The 19,452-nt window shown below is 26.5% G+C and overlaps 1 protein-coding gene across 1 annotated transcript in view; it reads right to left on the bottom strand.

Annotated features, from left to right (window-relative positions):
• The window catches only part of Ser (protein serrate), a 404,147-nt gene extending 384,995 nt beyond the window's left edge, over positions 1-19,152 (bottom strand). The window contains exon 1 of the mRNA XM_075366833.1: positions 19,015-19,152. Within this exon, the coding sequence (XP_075222948.1) occupies positions 19,015-19,068 (54 nt within the window). The 5' untranslated portion in view covers positions 19,069-19,152. The remainder of the gene's footprint in view (positions 1-19,014) is intronic.
• Between the last annotated feature and the right edge of the window lie 300 nt (positions 19,153-19,452).

Below are 19,452 nucleotides of genomic sequence, written 5' to 3'. Positions count from 1 at the left end.
TTTAATTACATTTTATGTTTGATATATATATAACTATTTCTTCGAAAATTGATCTTTCCTAAGATACTTTAATACAAGATACAATAGGCCTAATCGTTCTTCTAATGGCATTATGATAGGTCGCTGACGTTGTAAATCATGTAAATGATTATACTTTTATTATTGGTAGTTAAAATCACATTTACTTCATATTTCCGAAGTGCAGGTCAATGGTTACAGAACTTTAAAACTGAATAAAGTTTATTGTATTTGAAAGTTTAAAAATATATGAAAAGAAATAATATAAAATAGCCTACAATAATAGTAGTATTTACATGTCAGAAGATTATCATTCAAAATTACTTTGTTAACCACAACTGAAAGAATAATTGAACGAGTATTTACGATTTAAGTAGTGGAAAGATAAAGATCATCATTCCTCAAAATTATTCTAATTGATCCATATCTCTTATAGACTTAACGTCATACAATTCTGCGTAATCTGCATAGTTTAGCACTTTCCCACAATCGTTCTAAGTTCTGAATCTGGTTACCAGTATCTAGATCCACGAAACTGGAACCGAATTATCTTGAACCCGTAAATATTAAAAAAAAAAATTGGCAATAATATTACTTTATGCAAATGTTAAAGAATTTGTCACCACTTTTATTCGATTCAAACGTATATTCTACGATGGTTACAGAGAATTATTATAAAAATCTTCTGGATAGAGTATGTCCTTTCAGAAAGTTTCAAATGTATCCTTGTTTTTTTTAAATGAATAAAGTAAACAAAGATTAAAGTACAAGTATAAAATTAACAATTTTAAAAATCCCTGACGTTAAAAAAAATGAACTAAAAAATAAATAAAAAGAATAATAAAATTAAAAATCTTCAGAGGAACATGACAAATAATTCTGTAAAACAAAGTTGATATCTGCAATAACTACCGATAAAATCGTGAACATACGCCGTAAATGTGAAAAATTCAATCCCTTTTTTCGTTTCGCTACGGTCGAGGGTTAAAAATAAACGAAAGAGTACAAAATTACACACAAAAATGAAAAAGTAACAAATAAATTAATTCCCATTCGCCTAGGTATCAAATAAAAAAAAAGATGAAAGACGATCTCTGAACAACATAAAAGCATACGCTACACGTATGCTTTAATAAACAGGTTAACTTAAGGTATTGAAGGATAATTCACTTCCAGATAATATTAGATGATATCGAAAAGAACGTAAAAGATGCATATGAGTAAATTGTAAAAGAAACAGATAGATCAGATAAAACGGGAAGAGGAACGATAGCGGATATATAATATAAGAAACAGAGAAAATTTAAAACTTCGCTATTAGAGCGCAAAACACAAAGCTATTACGAATAATTTGTAGGACGAGTAATTAATAGGGACATTATTAATTTATTTTCCTGCAAATACATATTAAAATAAATCGCCTAATACACAGTTAAAAGATTTTCTTTCATCGAAATATTATTCTATTGCTGAATTTTTAAATAATACTAATAAAAAAAAATCACGACTGCATACCGATCAACGTGAACTTTATGTGCTAAAAGTAAACTGTGAATTGTTATGTACTATTTTTTACTTCGTTTTACGAAATAAAGCAAGTATAGTGATCGCGAAAAATGTCGGTTTTCAAATTTTAAAGAAACTATCCATTTTGACCATTCCTGAATCCATTTTGACTAGTTTCGGCGTGACATCTGTACGTATGTATCTTGCATAACTCAAAAACGATTAGCCGCAGGATATTGAAATTTGGGATTTAGGACTGTTGTAACATCTAGTTGTGCACCTTCCCTTTTGATTGCAATCGACTGGACCGAAAGTGTCCAAAAAGGCCCAAAATAAAAAAAATTGAATTTTGGCTTTTTCTTAACTGCAGTAATAACCCCTAATTGAGAGCTTTTGAAAGATATATCATTAGTGGTACTTACTTTCATTGGTTCCAGAGTGATAGCCAAATAAAATTTTAATTAATAAAAAAAAATTACGATAAATAATGATTTAATAATAATAATAAAAAATCAGAAGTAATAAAATTTTATGTACTTTTCATTGGAAAAAAAAACGTGTATATGTAATTTAATAGGCGTACAAGGAAGTCACGTAGGGTCCACATCACATTTTTTTTATATTAAATGTATTTACCTTAAAATCATTACATTTGTCTGTATTTCATTAAATTAAATGTACACTAGAAAAAAATGTATTTATTTAAATCACGTATGCAAAATAATCTTGAGTAACAAAGAGAAATTAGCATATAAAATAGCATATAAATTAGCATATAAAATTTAGGTATCTGAAGAAAATAATATTACAAATTTCAATAGTCACTAATACTTATTAAATTTAAAAAATGCACAAAATAATAATTGGTTAATAGATAAGTACGTAAAAATTATTACAGTATTTTATTTTTCCCTTTTCTTAAAACAATATACAAATTTATTATAAATAAACAATTAAAATCAAATCTGACAAGTGAATGAGAGTAAAAAAATGTAAAAAATACGTTATGTGGGAATCGGTATGTAATAATATTTTAAAATAATGTTTGGACTATCTAGTACATAAGGCGCCAGCATTTTAAAAATTCACATAATCACGTATTAATTAACCACACGTATTACTTCATAATATATCGTAATATTATTCAATGAAAAAAATAGTTAATAATAAATAAACACATGGTTAATACAAAAACACATGACATCATGTAAGTCGATATTATAAAATGGTTAACAAAAATCAAAACAAAGCAGTAATGAAACAAAAAAATATATGTGTTAAAAAATAAATAAATATTATCTTAAAATGTCTTATAAACTATGTTGAAAAACGATCTCTCTCACTCTCTCTCTCTCTGTTTTTGCCCTCCGGAACCACCGTAAGATATTACTTCGGAGGATGAATGAGGATGATATGTATAAATGTAAATGAAGTGTAATGTTGTAGAGTCTCAGGCTGACCAATCCTGAGATGTGTGATTAATTGAAACCCAACCATCAAAGAACACCGGTATCCGCGATCTAATATTCAAATCCGTCAAAAAGTAGCCTTTACTAGGATTTGAAGCTTAGAACTCTCAACTTAGAAATCGATTTGCGATGACGAGTTAACCACTAGATCAGCCCGGTGTGGGCTATATAAACAACCTAAAAGTTACATATATAAAAAAATATTAACATTTATCATTTTCTCATTGTAATAATCAAAGAATTAACATAACTGATGGAAATATTATATAACAAAAATATTTTAACACATTTTTAAGTATATATTTATATTAATGCGTGGGAGCATGAAAACGGAAATTTGTAACGAATGGAAAAATGCCATGCCAGACCGGGATTTGAACCCGGTATCGGCAGATGATCTGCCGAATTGTTACCACCTCGCCACGGAAGTCAGCGGTAGTATTAATTATACTAAACCACCTCGCCACGGAGGTAGTATTAATTCAAAACCTTTTTTTAAATATTCACAGGGTAGTAAGTTTGAAACTTAACGTTATACTTACTAAATAGTCGTCTAGTCCTGACAACATACCCACATATCTCCATTAAGGACGTTCGGAATTTTGGAATGCATAAATTATTAATCATCCTTCTTGTCCCAAATGTACGCGCAACAAAAAAAAATTTAAGTGTATATTATTGTAAATTAAAAAAAACAAAATATACTTCTCCCAAAAATATTTGATTTTCAGCTTACTAAATTTTTTATAAAAAAGTTGAGTAACTTACCTGGCTTGCCACTTATAATAATTGAAGTGTTTAGACTAGAACATGAAAAAAAAAATCATAAAACAATAGGAAATATTTACCCAATCATGTTACCATAACTAAACACCGACTTTTTCTTTCTTTTTCCTGTTTAGCCTCCGGTAACTACCGTTTTTAGATAATACTTCAGAGGGTGAATGAGGATGATATGATTGAGCGTAAATGAAGTGTAGTCTTGTACATTCTCAGTTCGACCAATCCTCCTGAGATGTGTGGTTAATTGAAACCCAACCACCAAAGAACACCGGTATCCACGATCTAGCATTCAAATCCAGGTAAAAATAACTGGCTTTACTAGGACTTGAACGCTGGAACTCTCAGCTTCCAAATCAGCTGATTTGGGAAGACGCGTTCACCACTAGACCAACCCGGTGGGTAAAAAACTAAACACCGACTGGACTAGCGCAAAATAACTGATGCATAATATTCTTTTATTTAAAAAATCTTTAAAATATGAGATTTATAATAAAATTATGGAATATATTCAGCTACTTTTGCGATATGATGTTTTTAATTCTTTTAAATTTACCCCTTGAATGCCCCCCAAAAAAAAATCAATATTTATACTATAATTCTTATGTCACTAACATAAAATAAAAATAATATAAATTATCTCCTTTATTTCATCAAGATTTTTTATGCAAAAAATAAAATAGAAAATAATATAACTGAATTTTAAATAAATTTATCCAAAAAAATAACGGAACGTATGTAATATAAATAATAAAAAAAAGATATGTAAAAGGAGTTGCCGTCAAAATAAAGCGACAACTCGTTAAAAGAAATGAAATATTAACGATGGACACGTTCATAAATGTCCGGTCAAGTCTTGCCTGATGAATATTGAAAAAGGAAAAATAATGGTGACAGTTTTGGAGATAACGCAGGAAGTTTACAGATTACTCTCTATAACTCATTCGTTCTCTCTCATGCATTATAAATAACATAACTGCGCTTTAAAGAGCATATAATTTTACTTAACTCATTAATCGTTTTCAATAAATTTTATCTTTTAATACTATTTTATAATGTATATTTAAATAAAATTAACAACTGATAATTAATTAGTAAGAGGAAATAACAGAGAATTCGGGTTTACCCAACAACGGCCAAATTCGATTAATATCAATAGTGTATGCATAAACTGTCACCCCAGAATGCTTGTTTAAGGTTCACTAATGCTACAATCAGCATTTATAGTAAATTAGGTGGCACTAGTAAGGTATACCAGGTCAAGCAAGAATAATGAATAAATCCGTACAATTTTTTATCTCTATATACAGATAAATCTGTAAGACAGAAAACTCTAATTATAAACCTGTAAAAAGAAAACTTCTATTTTTGATCCATTGAAATTTTTTATGTATTTAAAAATAAACTCTTTTTAGGGCTTAACGTAGAAACGAATTTTGTAAGAAATTATATATGTTGCAAGAACAAATAGCCTATAAAGTTGATCAAGATTGGTAAAATCATAAATATGTATAATTCTAAATACACTTATAAGTTTTTTTAAATCTAGTTTAATAAGAATAAACGTTTGGTGAAGAAAACAGTTATGTGAAAACGATATAGAACTTTTTCTGCTAAAGAGGTGAATATAGTCTTAACTTACAATAAAAATTTTGTCTCTGCTAATTCATATAAAATTATATAATATAAAAATCATTTTTTATTTGTAACCCGTTTTTTTTTACCCAAAAAAAAGTCCGAGTTAAACACGGGAAAGTTCTTTTTTCTTATAAAAAGAGCTTTCGATGGAAGGGTAAATCCATAAATCAAAATTTATATATATATTTTTGTTTTCCTACCACATATATATATATATATATATATATGGTAGGAAAAAATAACAAAAACAATGTAGAAGATCATGAAAAATAAGACGGTATGGACTTTTTACTTATTACGTTAAGCCCTATGGCTTAACGTAATAAGTAAAAAGGATTATGAATATCTTCCGTAAGATAAATTTTTTCTTCGAAGGCACGTAGAAAATAATGAAGATAAAAATAATATCAAAGATATAGTATTATTACTAGTAAATATATCAGCTATGAATGATTCAAAATATAAAACGTTTTATTTTATAAATCAAGAATATAAAAACAACCTAGTATTTTAGATACCTATCTTTACCAAAAGTGATGGATTAGTAGGAACGTTGATAAATCGTGGTAATTTTAAAAGAGTCGCATGAAATTAATTACCGTATTTTTTTATTTATTATGCTAGTAATTTTATTACGAATTAATTTGGTTTTTTAAGTGTTTTGATTTAACAATCAAATTATGGCTAGGGACTAATCTTTATACGTCACCAGTACAGGTCATCAACCCTTGACTAACCCCTAACCGCAATCTATCAGTAAGCTATAATTACTAACATATTCAAAATCGCTATCATGTACTATATAAACTACCGTTAAAAAAAATCATTTAGTGGTCTTTTCTGAGTAGTTTAATCAAACGTTCATTTCCTCCAGTAATTTATCATTAAATCTTATTCTGAATGTAAAGAAAAAAATCAACATGTTCCTTAGATAATAATGCAATTCAATATCAGTAATTTACGTTTAAATACTATTTTATCGCAACTTTATTAAAAAAAACTTCCGTCATATGTATTTTACTGAAAAATAAAAAAAATTATAATTTATAATCTTAACAATAAATGTAACCGCATCCTATGAAATTTCAATTTTGTTTTTATTTATGTTTAAAATATTGTTTTGACTTGCATGTATGATTATTTATCAACGGTTATTTGCCTTTTCCATAGCGATTAATTTCATTCGTTATTATAATTAAGCGGGAGTTGTTTACTGTATTTACATAATAATATACAATTCCACAATGAATTAACATATATAGTGTAATAATGGTATTTTAAGTTGGAATAAATATTGTTTTATCACGGCTCACATATCCGTTTTTTCAATTCGTATTTGTTTTTTCAATTGTCTAAAAGGGAGACCTGAAAAAATTAAAATTTTTAACGGTCCGATTTCGTTGCGACATAACAGGTTTTAATAAATTTGCAGAATAATAATAATAAATCATTTTGATTTGAATATATTACTTCTACTTAGCAAAATATTTACAGGACTATCTATAAGCAAAAAAAAAAACCTGGAGGCCGATCTATTACTTAATGATATGAGAAGATGAAAAAACAATGATAAAACTTTTAATGAAATCCATGTAACAATGCTAGATTTAATGAACGATTCAGTATAAAATAAAAAAATTGCAAGAGATAAATATTAAAAAACACGACTTCCAAAAAACAAACACTACTTTAATATAGAATAATTTAAAAGCGTGCGGGTAACAATCGGTTCAATCGTTGAGCTGCTACGGTGGAACAAACATACATACATCTTAAATACATTACTGTTTTTTTTGGGCAGTCATGTAAAAACACTAGTAAAACAACAACTTCACACGAATGAGAACGAGGTTTCAGAATCGTTCAGAATGAATCTGTGAAGATGCGAATTATTCAAAAACGACTCATTCTTCTGACAAATTTTTCAAAATTATTAAATTTATATATATATATATATATATATATATATATATATATATATATATATAATATGTGTACATAAATATAAATATTTATATAGCTTATGACGCACACGGTAATATAAGGATTCCAACGCGGGGTCACACATCTAAATCGGTTTCGCCGTTTACGGTGGAATAAACAAACACATGCATACGTACATACACCTTAAATACACTCCTTTTTGGGCAGTCATGTAAAGAGTAATAAATACACAAAATTTCGATCATTTTAAATATATTGTGAAAATTTAAAATTATTGATCAACAAAACTAAAAAAAACAGAAGTATTATTAATACGAAAAAATGAAGTAATAATCTATAAATAATTATTTTACCGAAAATTATCAAGAATAAAAGAGAGAAAAAAAAACAATAATTTACACTACTTTTCTTAAATTAAATTCTAACCTTCAATAAATATAATAAAAGAGACAAAAACAAAAAAGAGAGAAAAAAACAGCATCGTATTCATTCACTAAAGTATAAGAACATATAGGCATATCGACCTTAAAAAAATTCTATTCGAGATCATAAGGTAGACTGACTGATGTTTGAGAAAAACTGAGTACCATCCATTCCTTTAATAATAATCATCATGCCAAACCGTCAATTACAGGATCTGACGTCATGTTTACCAAAGATACAAGAAAATAAAATACCTGACAGTGGATATTAATGACGCATTGACTGTAAATCCAATCAAGCGAGATTCGACTAAGCGACAAGACAACTTTAAAATCAAAACTTTTGAAATGTCTCGCAACGGCATTAGAGACAACATACGCATCATTTCTTTTGACAACTTCAAACAACACAATCCTTTGTCACCGTAAATTATTGTTCCATTCATTCACTTATTCATATACAAAAGACAATAAACGAAAAAGGAAAGAGGAAGAGAGAAAGAAAAAGACCATATACTTCATTCTAACATAAAATATAATAAAGTACAGTAATCTTTTACTTACCGCCGGAAAGAAGTGAATAAAAAATTATTAGTAATTTTTAAAAACCATTTTATAGATTTTAATGCCGAAAATAGAAAATCAACATTATAAAAATTTGCCATTAATAGTCTTTCCCTCTAAAATCAAAGAAAATTAGTGCAACATTGTAAGTATTTATACAAACAAAAACCAGTAATCCTAAAAACTTGAATTAAGTAGGAGTTATTTCGCTCGGCCATTTTTATCTTTCATAACAAATTACTTTCTTTTTGTCTATTGTATAAAAAAAGGGAGAATATTGTTTCCGATTGACAACGGAACCCCTAAGCTACAAAACTGATTATCAGCAAAAAAAAAAGAAGATTAATAACTGTAAAAGTTATTTTTAAACAAATACAACGGTCTAACCCACCGGGTTGGTGTACCCATCATCGCAAATCAGCTGATTTCGAAGTCGAGAGTTCTAAGGTTTAAATCCTAGTAAAGACTGTTACTTTTATACAGATTTCAATACTAGATCGTTGATAACGGTGTTCATTGGTGGTTGGTTTTCAATTAACCACACATCTCATCTCAGGAATGGTCGACCTGAGACTGTACAAGATTATACTTCATTCATTCATACATACCATCCTCATTCTTCAATCATATTACTCTGAAGTAATACCTTACGGTGGTCCGGAGGTTAAACAGAAAAAGTTAAGTATAATGGTGCAATATGAATCTATGCAACAACAGTTTTTCTTTTTTCATTCTTTAAAAAAGCTAAATATATAACATTGGCTTATCAAAAATAACGAGAAAAATATTAGGCACTGAAAACTTATTTTTACAACTTAATAGTTGTTATACGTAATTCATTAAAACATATATAGAATAATGTTCTATCAAGTTTTTATTGAAAAAAAATACGACTGTCGTACGAAAAAAATTGATTGACTAAACCTAAAACTTCAAACTTGATTAAACATTAGTTTGCTGCGTGGGTGATAAAAATCCACCACTATCAGTCACTATGCTAAAGATATTCCAGTGAATTTAATGAAAACCTTTCTACGAAATGTTGAACACAATATGAAATTATTGTAATACATATGCATTTTTTGTTTCTATAGTTATGTTTATAAATAAAATTTATTAATTTTATATAATTGCTGCCTCTTTCCATTTTAAAGCAAACCGCTGCTCACAATTCATTGAAACTATTCTTAATTTGATAAAGTGATGATTTTTATCATTAAACTTAATATTACAACATGAATAAATAAAATATCCATATAGGGACGAAAATATTAATAAAAAAATGTAAAGAATATTTTACCGTTTATCAAAACGTTTTTTCACATAGAACCTTTTGTAGTCTGCTCATTTTATATTACTAGTGTAGAGAATTTCTAATGATTTTTTGGGTTTGTAAATTTATTTCAAATACCGGTGACATAAGCATAATGTAAAATTATTATTTTTTCGAAGCTTGGTTTGTCTGAGGAACTCAATATTAATGCTTATGTTAAACATTAAATATCAAAACACTGATCTGATTCTTATAATTTAGTAAAAAATTAAACATTCACCAATTTTAATTTTTCTACCATATATTTTCCTATTAAATCTTAGTAGATTTCGTTTCTTTTCATATAAATATATAATAATGTTATAAAAATTATAATGAAACCTGAAGACGTTTCGAATTGATAAAACCTTAATTAGCAAAATAAAGTATTTATTTTCTTTTTACTTGTACGAAGTAAAGTATTGTGATCGCGAAAAATTTCAGTTTTCAAATTTTTACGGAAATATCCATTTTGACTAGTTTCGGCGTGACGTATATACGCACGCACGTACGTATCTCGCATAACTCAAAAGCGATTAACCGTAGGATGTTGAAAGTTTGGATTTAGGACTGTTGTAACATCAGGTTGTGCATTTAATTTTTCGACTACAATCGACTAGACCAAAACTGTCCAAAAAAGCCAAAAAACAATCTGGATTTTGGAATTTTTTTTAAATGCTCTGTTCAATAAGCCTTCATTGAGAGCTTTTCAACGATATATCATAAGTGGTAATTATTTTCATTGGTTCCAGAGTTATAACCAAATAAATTTTAATTAATGAAATATTTGGATTTTACAAGGGGAAGGTCTCTCTTCGAATCAGACTTCATTTACTTTTTTTGAGCTTTTTTTTAATTTACATTATTGATTTATTAATAATTTATTAACCTCTGTAGAAATAATTTACGATAAATAATAATTCAATAATAACATTAAAAAGAAATATGCAAAAATATCAGCAGTTATTAATGAAATAAAATTTTATGCACTTTTCATTTTAAGAATTGTGTACTGTCCACATTAGATTTTTAGTTTGTTAATTTTGTTGAGCAAATAAAAGAGAATATAAAAGTCTGGACGAGTAAAGTAAAATGTGGACATATACTAAAGAAACTGTTCAACAAATTTTTCTCATTAACAAAAATCTAAAAATTATAAGCACATATATGAATCCAACCAAACATCCTTTTTAAAGAAAAAGGAAGAATGTACTCAAATTTGGCAGTTCATAGAACTACTTTAATAATTTTAAAAGAAGTGTAACAACCCGTGCTGAGTCACGTCTGACTAAGTCCAATTTAATTTATCCATTACAAAGGATCTATTCTTGTTAGCCTTTATATTTAAATTTGTAGTTAAAAAAATGTGAAATCATCTGGTTACTTCTGAAATCTTTCTATATACTTTTTATATGATAAACCGAAAAATAAGTTTAACATTAATCAATTAGTGAATACAGCCTGTAACAAAACACGTATGAAATGTTTGAAATCTTAAAATAATCCAACAACTTTCTACTATTTGTTAAACGTAATATTTCAAAATGAGGTATTGTAGACTATATGTTACTTTAAAATCAAAGAATAAGAAAAAAACGAAATAACAAAAAACTAATTTAAAACCAAGAAAATTTAAACTTCAGATAACTGTAACATCGTAGTACAAAAAATAGATACATTTTTGTTTTATATATAATTCAAATTTCGTTATATTTAACGAGATAAAAACACTATATCTGATTGTCAAATCGACAGTAGTGAATATCCATATTTTACATTACACGTACCCCGAATAATTTTCTCATTTTATTTACACAAACAAAATAAAAGGAAACTCTTTCCATTACTCTAGAATTCTCTATTTAAAATATTACATAATTTCGTTTTAATTTTTAAAAAAATATATTTTTATTTATTATCGCATCAACAATTAAAATCATTAGCGATTTATCAGCGTAATATAACTATATCGATAAAAGTGTAATCTTTAACAAACTCAGGTGGGTCATTCCTGAGACATGTCGTTAAATGAAACCCAACCACAAAAGTACAACGGTATCCATGATGTAGTATTCAAATCCGAATAAACGCAATTAGGTTTGAACCTGAGAACTGTCGTCTTCGAAATCAGCTGATTTCTAACGACGATTTTACCACTAGACCAACCCGGTGGGTTAACGTTTTAATTTTAATGCGCCTTAAAAAACAAAATACATAGTACTTGAAAAGAATTAAATAACCAATCTAGTTAAAAACAAATTTTACATTGCATTTTTATATTAATAAAATAAATACCAAGAAAAAAATTAGTTAAAAAGAAATAAAAAATTATAAAGACTCTATTGACCGCAGCAAAATATATTAGGGAACAAACACAAACAGTATAGTACAGTACCACTTTAATAATAATCGAATAACAATGTACAAAACCACCAGACATAATAAACCTGTTTTTAACACAACCACAACAAAAACACCTAGAACAACGAATTCCCAACAGCATTGTAATAAAGGTATATTGCTACAACAGTATATTTCCTATACAACGCTTATGTTAACATATGTGATGCCGATATAATACAATCTAATGTATTAATTCCAGATGAATAAATTTATCTACTTTACACCCTAAAGCTTTATAATACGATTTTTTTTTAAAGCTAGAGTACGGCTACTGTTAGTAATTCAATACTTTATTTATAACTGATTAAGAAACAGGTGTAAAATCTATTAAAAAAAATAATAACCTTTTTTCTACAAGTATACCAGACATGTTACAGAAATAAATCATTAACAGGTAAAGAAATGGTGCAACAAATTAGTTATAATACATTTCAAAATTTTATACTATCAGATTAAAACTATTTCGTATTTAATACTGTAGATTTTAAACTTGTCAATTTTTTTGGGGGGCAGGGGCGAAAAACGTTTTAACGTTATCATCGCCCGGGAACAAAAATATAAAAATAAAATCTAAACAACTACAACAAAAAAAAATAGTTTAAAAACAAAAACTAAAACTAAAATATTAAAATCAAAAACATTGTATGTTTTTGTTTCAAAATATTGAAACAAAAAACATACAGCTATTATCACAGCTAACATACTAAAAAATTAATTATAACTACTACAATCACCTATCACAGAAAAATACTATAAATATATATATATATATATATATATATATATATATATATATATATATATATATATATATACATAAAACTAAAATAAAAATAACTCTAAAGAAACTCCTAACGGAGTGTAAAAGGCTTCTTGAATAACAGAAAAAATAAAAATTTAACACTAAAGTCATAATTTTAACACTATTAAAAGATATGTAAAATATTAACATTTCAGAGAAATAAAAACACCCGGTCCAAAACGTCTTTATCATTGTCCAGGATTTGACGAATGTTTCTGGGCTATTTAAATTTACGACAAATATGTCAAATTTTGTTATACAATAAAATTCCGTAAAAAACTTTCATCTCATGAATTCACCTTACGTGGTATTCGTTCAGTAATATTTTTAATTAATAAATAAAATCGTAGGTTTAAATTTTTTAAGCATTACAGAAAATATTACTTCATTATCAGGGATCACGTTCATAATGAAAAATTTTGGGCATTCTTTATATATATATACATATAAAGTACTTTTTTTTTTATTAAAAAAATTTATCTAACAAAAATGAGTATTTATCTGTTACTGTGAGTAAAAAAAAGCAAACGATCTAAAAACAAACATATAAATTTTAAATTAAAAAATGCGTACTTTTAAGAATTTAAAAATTAAACAAATATTTTAATTTAAAAAAAACTTGACTTAACATTTAATTTTAAATACTTCAAGTTAACAAAAAATTGTTGTTTGTTTAGATAATAACACAAAAAATAATAATTATTCCTATAATAAATTTAAATGAAATACAACGAAATAATTTATATAAAATATTTAGGTTACTACATTACTCGGTAAAAAAAAAGTGGGGAAAAATCAGTAAATCTTTTAAGATAGAAGAACTCTGTCACTGTGTTCGTGATTTGCTTCAACTCTACAAATTAATGTTAAATCGTTGCTATGATTCCTTTTATTCTGTTATCAAGTAATGTTTTAAAAAATAAATCTTTAAACTTTACATATAGAATAATAGTTACTAAGATATTTTCCCTTACAATCCAACTATCTAATTTTCAGTTTGGTCGTACGGAAAAATAATTCAGATTTTAAATAGCTACATTATCTTTTCTTCCCACAGTTTTTTGTTGTATTTTTAAAAAAAATCTTTATTACGTTCGCATCAACAAATAAAGTCGTTAGCGACTCATCAAGATTACATTTCTAAGTGTAAATTTACCGGTAAATGTGTAGTCTTAACAGACTCAGGCCGACCATTCCCGAAATGAACCCCAACTACCAAAGAATACCGGTATCCTCTTTCTAATATCCAGATCAACATTTTTTAACACATTAAATTTTCACTCTTGTCTTCAAAACCATTAGTTAGATCACTCATTTGAAGTAGATGTAAAATTGTCAAAATTACATTATACAATACGTAGACCCGATTCAGTGTTATTAAATGAGTGACAGCTGTAATAATTTTATCATTTTTTTCTTACTTCCTTTTTTTATTTAAATACGAATATGTATGTTCGTAATACCTAACAAAATTTATTTCGAAGACACTTTTCAGTCAAAAAAAAAAATTAATAAAATTCAAAGGGTAAAATAATCATGAAGAAAATTTATTGAGCGATTGATATACTATTTTTTAGCCTCCGAAACCACCGTATTGATTTACAGGATGAGATGAAATGGTAATTTTGTAGGGTGTGAAAATGCCACGCCTGATCAGTATTCGAATCCGGTACCTCTAGACGGAAGGCCGATACGCGATCTCTCGCACCAGCGAGAGGCCGGCCTCTCGCTACCTCTCGGAGGCCGGCGAGATTGATTTACTATATCAAACAATAATTTCGAATTTAGGTTACTTTTATGAATGGCACAACTTTGAATTTAGTATACTATTTTTTTCACATAGTATATGTAAAAAAAGATGGAAAAATCAATTGGCGTAAAGGCTGCTACACCCTTAATTACAAAAACAGGTAGAAAAATGCATTTTTTAAATACAATAATTAATCAAAAATAAAGGATATCTTTTTTTAATCTTATAGGAGAAAAATAAGAAAGCCTAATATTAACGAAAAAGAAAAAACCGCATCACAGGTTTATTAAAATATAAACACTTTTCCTTTGGTTATAAAAACGGATACACGAGTCAAAAAAGTACGGAAAATATCGCATACACGGTATATAAATGTATAAACATAAAATTAAAGTGTTCTAAAAAAAATGAAATTAAAAAAAAAATCGTTTCAAAACTTTATTTATAAAAACAATAGTATTTATGGGACGCAAATTAAAATCAATTAAACACAATTCCTCACCGATAACGTTCGTCATTTGTAATCGAAATTTAGATAATAAAAGACACGACATTCCATTTTATTTCTTATATCTACGGAATAACTTTAAATAAAATCGATTCTAAGGACATAAATCAAGATAAAATGATTTTACGATATATTTATATGAACAAATAAAAATAAAGATCTGAAGAAATAATAATCATAAAGCAGATGGAGTTGTTAATAACGAACTTGCAACGGGTTACTTAAAACAACTAACAAAATACTCATAAACTCTATTACACTTGTATGAAACAGAGATGCTTAATTATTTTCGTAATAAAACATACATTATAAATTAATTCCATTAAATTTATAATTAATATTAACCAAATTTTATTGATTAACTGTAAATGATATTACTGCTAGTACAGTATCATATTTCAAATCAATTTAAACTTATATAGGAATTTTTATTATTAAATTAAATTAATACTGTACTATATGATGAACATTAAATTCATTAATTACACGGTATAATTAATAATTTCATATATAAACTTAATCTTTAATCACACAAGAAATTTTATCTCTAAAAAATATAATAATTGGAATTGTTTACCAATCAATTAATAAAAAATAATGCAATAACTACGTAATTTTGAAAAAAATGTAATTACTCGATATTGTATTCTTGACAATATTTTATTTTATAAAATAACCTTATTTTAAAAATAAAAAGAATTAGGGCAGATAATTAAAAAAATATATAATTTAAATATGATTATTCAAAAACATTATCTACATTATTTATCAATTATGTTGATCTGTAGTGTTATTTTTTTTGTTATTAAGAAAAAACCTAAATATATATATATAAATGTGTGTGTGTGCGCGCGCGCGCTCGTGTAAATTTACTTTTTTATTAACTTACATCAAACAAATATACAACAAAAAATATTAAAACGTAATATAAAAATAACTTTGTATATAAATATAATTATAAAAATAGTAACAATGTAATCACAGGAAGTAGTTTTTCAAACCAAAAATCTAAGAACTGTTAAATAAAAAATAATTTTCATAGTTTTTTTTCAAGAGCACTATTGCAGATAAAGTATTTTTTTTTTAATAATCAAGTTCGAGAAATTCAAATTTTTATTAAATTAATCTATTTACAAAATAAAAGATTATATTTTATATAAATAAATTATTCAGGAAACATTTCAAGTGCAACATAATTAATTTAATTCCGACATGTGACGAGTTTTGATAGAACTCTTTAAAAATGTAATTATATCAATTAAAATTAACTATTTAATTAAGTATAATCGTGATAGGTTTTTTACTCAACACCTAAATATTACAGTTAACTCAAAAGTTGCTTATAAAAATAGTATTAAAAAAATTTAATTAAATATTAACTAATCGTACAAATGAAGCCTACCTATTACACGTAAACAATTACAACTACGTTTTATTTATCTTCTCTTTTTCATTAGTTTCTTATTTTAAATACATGTAAAGTGTAACTTGATATCTACGAAGTTTTTAAATAAGATATTAATTAAAGAAAATGTTTAGATGAAGGATTACAATATTATTTAGAATAACATGCCCGTGTAATAAAATAATACTTTTATCAAAAGGTGTAAGCTACGTGCAGGATTCAACATGTTCCATAATTTTTTAATAAGCAATACTACAAATATTTATTTAGGTAGTAAATGACATTCAATATATTACGAGTTAAAAGATACTTAAATAAAAGGATAAATAACTCAAGAGACCGTTAGTGATAATTTTATAATAAATATACCAAAACAATTCGGGACATAAATCAATTGAATCTTAAAAAAAAAGATTGATAAAAACAAAGATTATAAATTGTCGTTCGCATTAAATTACAAAGAATTCGCATATTCGTTTAATAAAATTATCGTATTTTAAAAAGTTAATGTATACAATATATAATTTAATAAAGTCAATAAAATTAAAACTTTGTTATTTCAAGAAAAAAGAAAGAAGTATATGCTAAAATTATTAGTCATTATAGTCTCGTTACGTGATGATATTTAAGGAACAATACCCGATCAACAAAATGAATTATGCTTAGAGAAACATATAGAAAGATAAGATTTTTTTTTTATTTTGATATAAAAGCAGTATCCTAACCAACACATAAAAGTAAATTACGTTGTATTCATAAAAAAACAACATGCAATTCTAACGGCTAATTTCCTGTTATTTTTATACTTAAGAGATTTTCAGAAATTCCTTGCTTCCAGTTCGATATTACCCTATTTTTTAAATAAACAGGAAAAAATAATCTACTAATGAAAATTAAACAGAATATATTATATACAAACAAGATTAAAAATTATATTTTACTCTTTTTACAAACCGATCGCATTTCGTGATTTTTTGATAAAGCGTTGGAAGAAATTATTAATATTTTATGCTTCCTTTTTTCGATAAGAACAAATGGAAAAATTTTAACATCTGAAATTTAAAAACTGTTTTCTACAAAACACTTCAACAGAAATTATAATCAAACTTTTATCGACAGAGAAACAATTAAAATCAACTCCAACCAATACTAAAATTAATTTAATAAGTATTACAAATTTTAAAATTTACTAACTTTTATATGACTACCAGTAAATATCTAGATTAAAGACACAATAATTTTTGTAACAGTTTTGATCTTTAACAAGACTACACACTGATGTTATGCGGAGTTACGTGACTTGCCAGTAGACCTGACAGAAATTAAAATACGCAACGGACTTTTAACTGTACGTTTTATACGTCTCATAAACGATTGTTCTGCTGAGGATATTTACTTATGAAATCTGTTCACAGAATATATACCAACCTTAAAATTTAAAATAAATTTTTTTAAAGTTTTTTATAGGAATATTAGATAATCGAAATAATTTTGATTCAAATATTTAGCTTTATAAAAATTAAATTTTGGTAATCTAAAATTAATATGATTTAAAATACTCACAAATGGATAAATTAATTATAATAATTATTGTTAATTACGTTCACTAGTAAAAAATTATATATATATAATTAAAAACAAGATGAAGCATTGCGAGGCAGTGTAACAATGTGTATGTCAACGTCGAAAACCTTGAAGAAATCATAATATGGACGGAAATGACCAAATCAGATATTAGTCTTAATATTAGACTTATTAAATTTATATTTTAAACCTTTTTCACAAGAAACTATAATTCTCAATCAAAAATAATTTTATAAAATAAATATTCGTGAACGTATACGAAGAGGAATAATTTATTTCATTTAGCAAGAATAAATAATAATTACTTTATACTATTCCATTTTTATGACATAAACAAATCACCAGAAAATATTGATAATGTACAATTAACTTCTTTTTTTATAATTGTTCCACAAAGAAACAAAATGTAAAATTCTAAAATATTATTAAAAGAAATTTATTAGAGTCGAAAAATATTATACATGTAATTCCAAAACAGTTCAAAACAAGCGTTCAGTACTTTTAACAGTAATTATAAGCGTTCGAAACGAAATTAAATGTATTAGTATAGTACTATCAAATATATTTTAACTCATAGTTTAAAGCGGCTCATTTTCAACGAACGAATATGAAAACAGCGAGATTTAAATAAAATACTAACACAAACCTTATATTATATTCCGAATAAGGTTAAACAAAACATCAATAATTGATGAAAAATCGGTACCAAGAAAATTAACTAACTGAAGTTTTTAATAACAAAATATTAAACAAGCTTTGACAAATCACGAGTAACAAAATAACAATTTTAAACTGCGAATGATGAAAACACAATCAAAAGTTTCTAACGCCAACAAACAAATATTGTAATGACATGGCACTCTATAAAATAAAACTAAATATAAGGTCAAAGTAATTTAAAAAACTTACCTTTAAAGCAAGGGATAATATGCAGATGAACACTGCGTACCGATAAAAAATCATGGTGCCTCATGGACACAACACTAACAGCACACACTGCACAAAGTCTACAACACTATACGGCATAACCTACCTAACCCATCATGCAGTCACTAACAGACTGAACCCAGAGCTTCTCGCGCCGTAGGGCAGAGTGGGGGCCTCAGGCATTGCGCATGCTCAGTACGGCCTACGGGCCAATCACGCCGTACTCATTGTTTTCTTTTTTACAACAAACTAGTTTTCACGACTTCCAACTGCGTCGATTTCTTTCAAGCAGGTAAATATTTAAAATAATTTCACCTCCTTCATTTCGTTCGTAAGCCCGCTATATATTTCGGTTGGTTTTAACAAGCACCGGATTACTATCAAACAAGGATAACATGAAAAGATCAACGGAAATGTTAT

Source organism: Lycorma delicatula, chromosome 5 (genome assembly GCF_047948215.1).
Source record: "Lycorma delicatula isolate Av1 chromosome 5, ASM4794821v1, whole genome shotgun sequence".
Classification (NCBI taxonomy): domain Eukaryota; kingdom Metazoa; phylum Arthropoda; class Insecta; order Hemiptera; family Fulgoridae; genus Lycorma; species Lycorma delicatula.
This window is presented reverse-complemented; position numbering and strand designations above follow the sequence as displayed.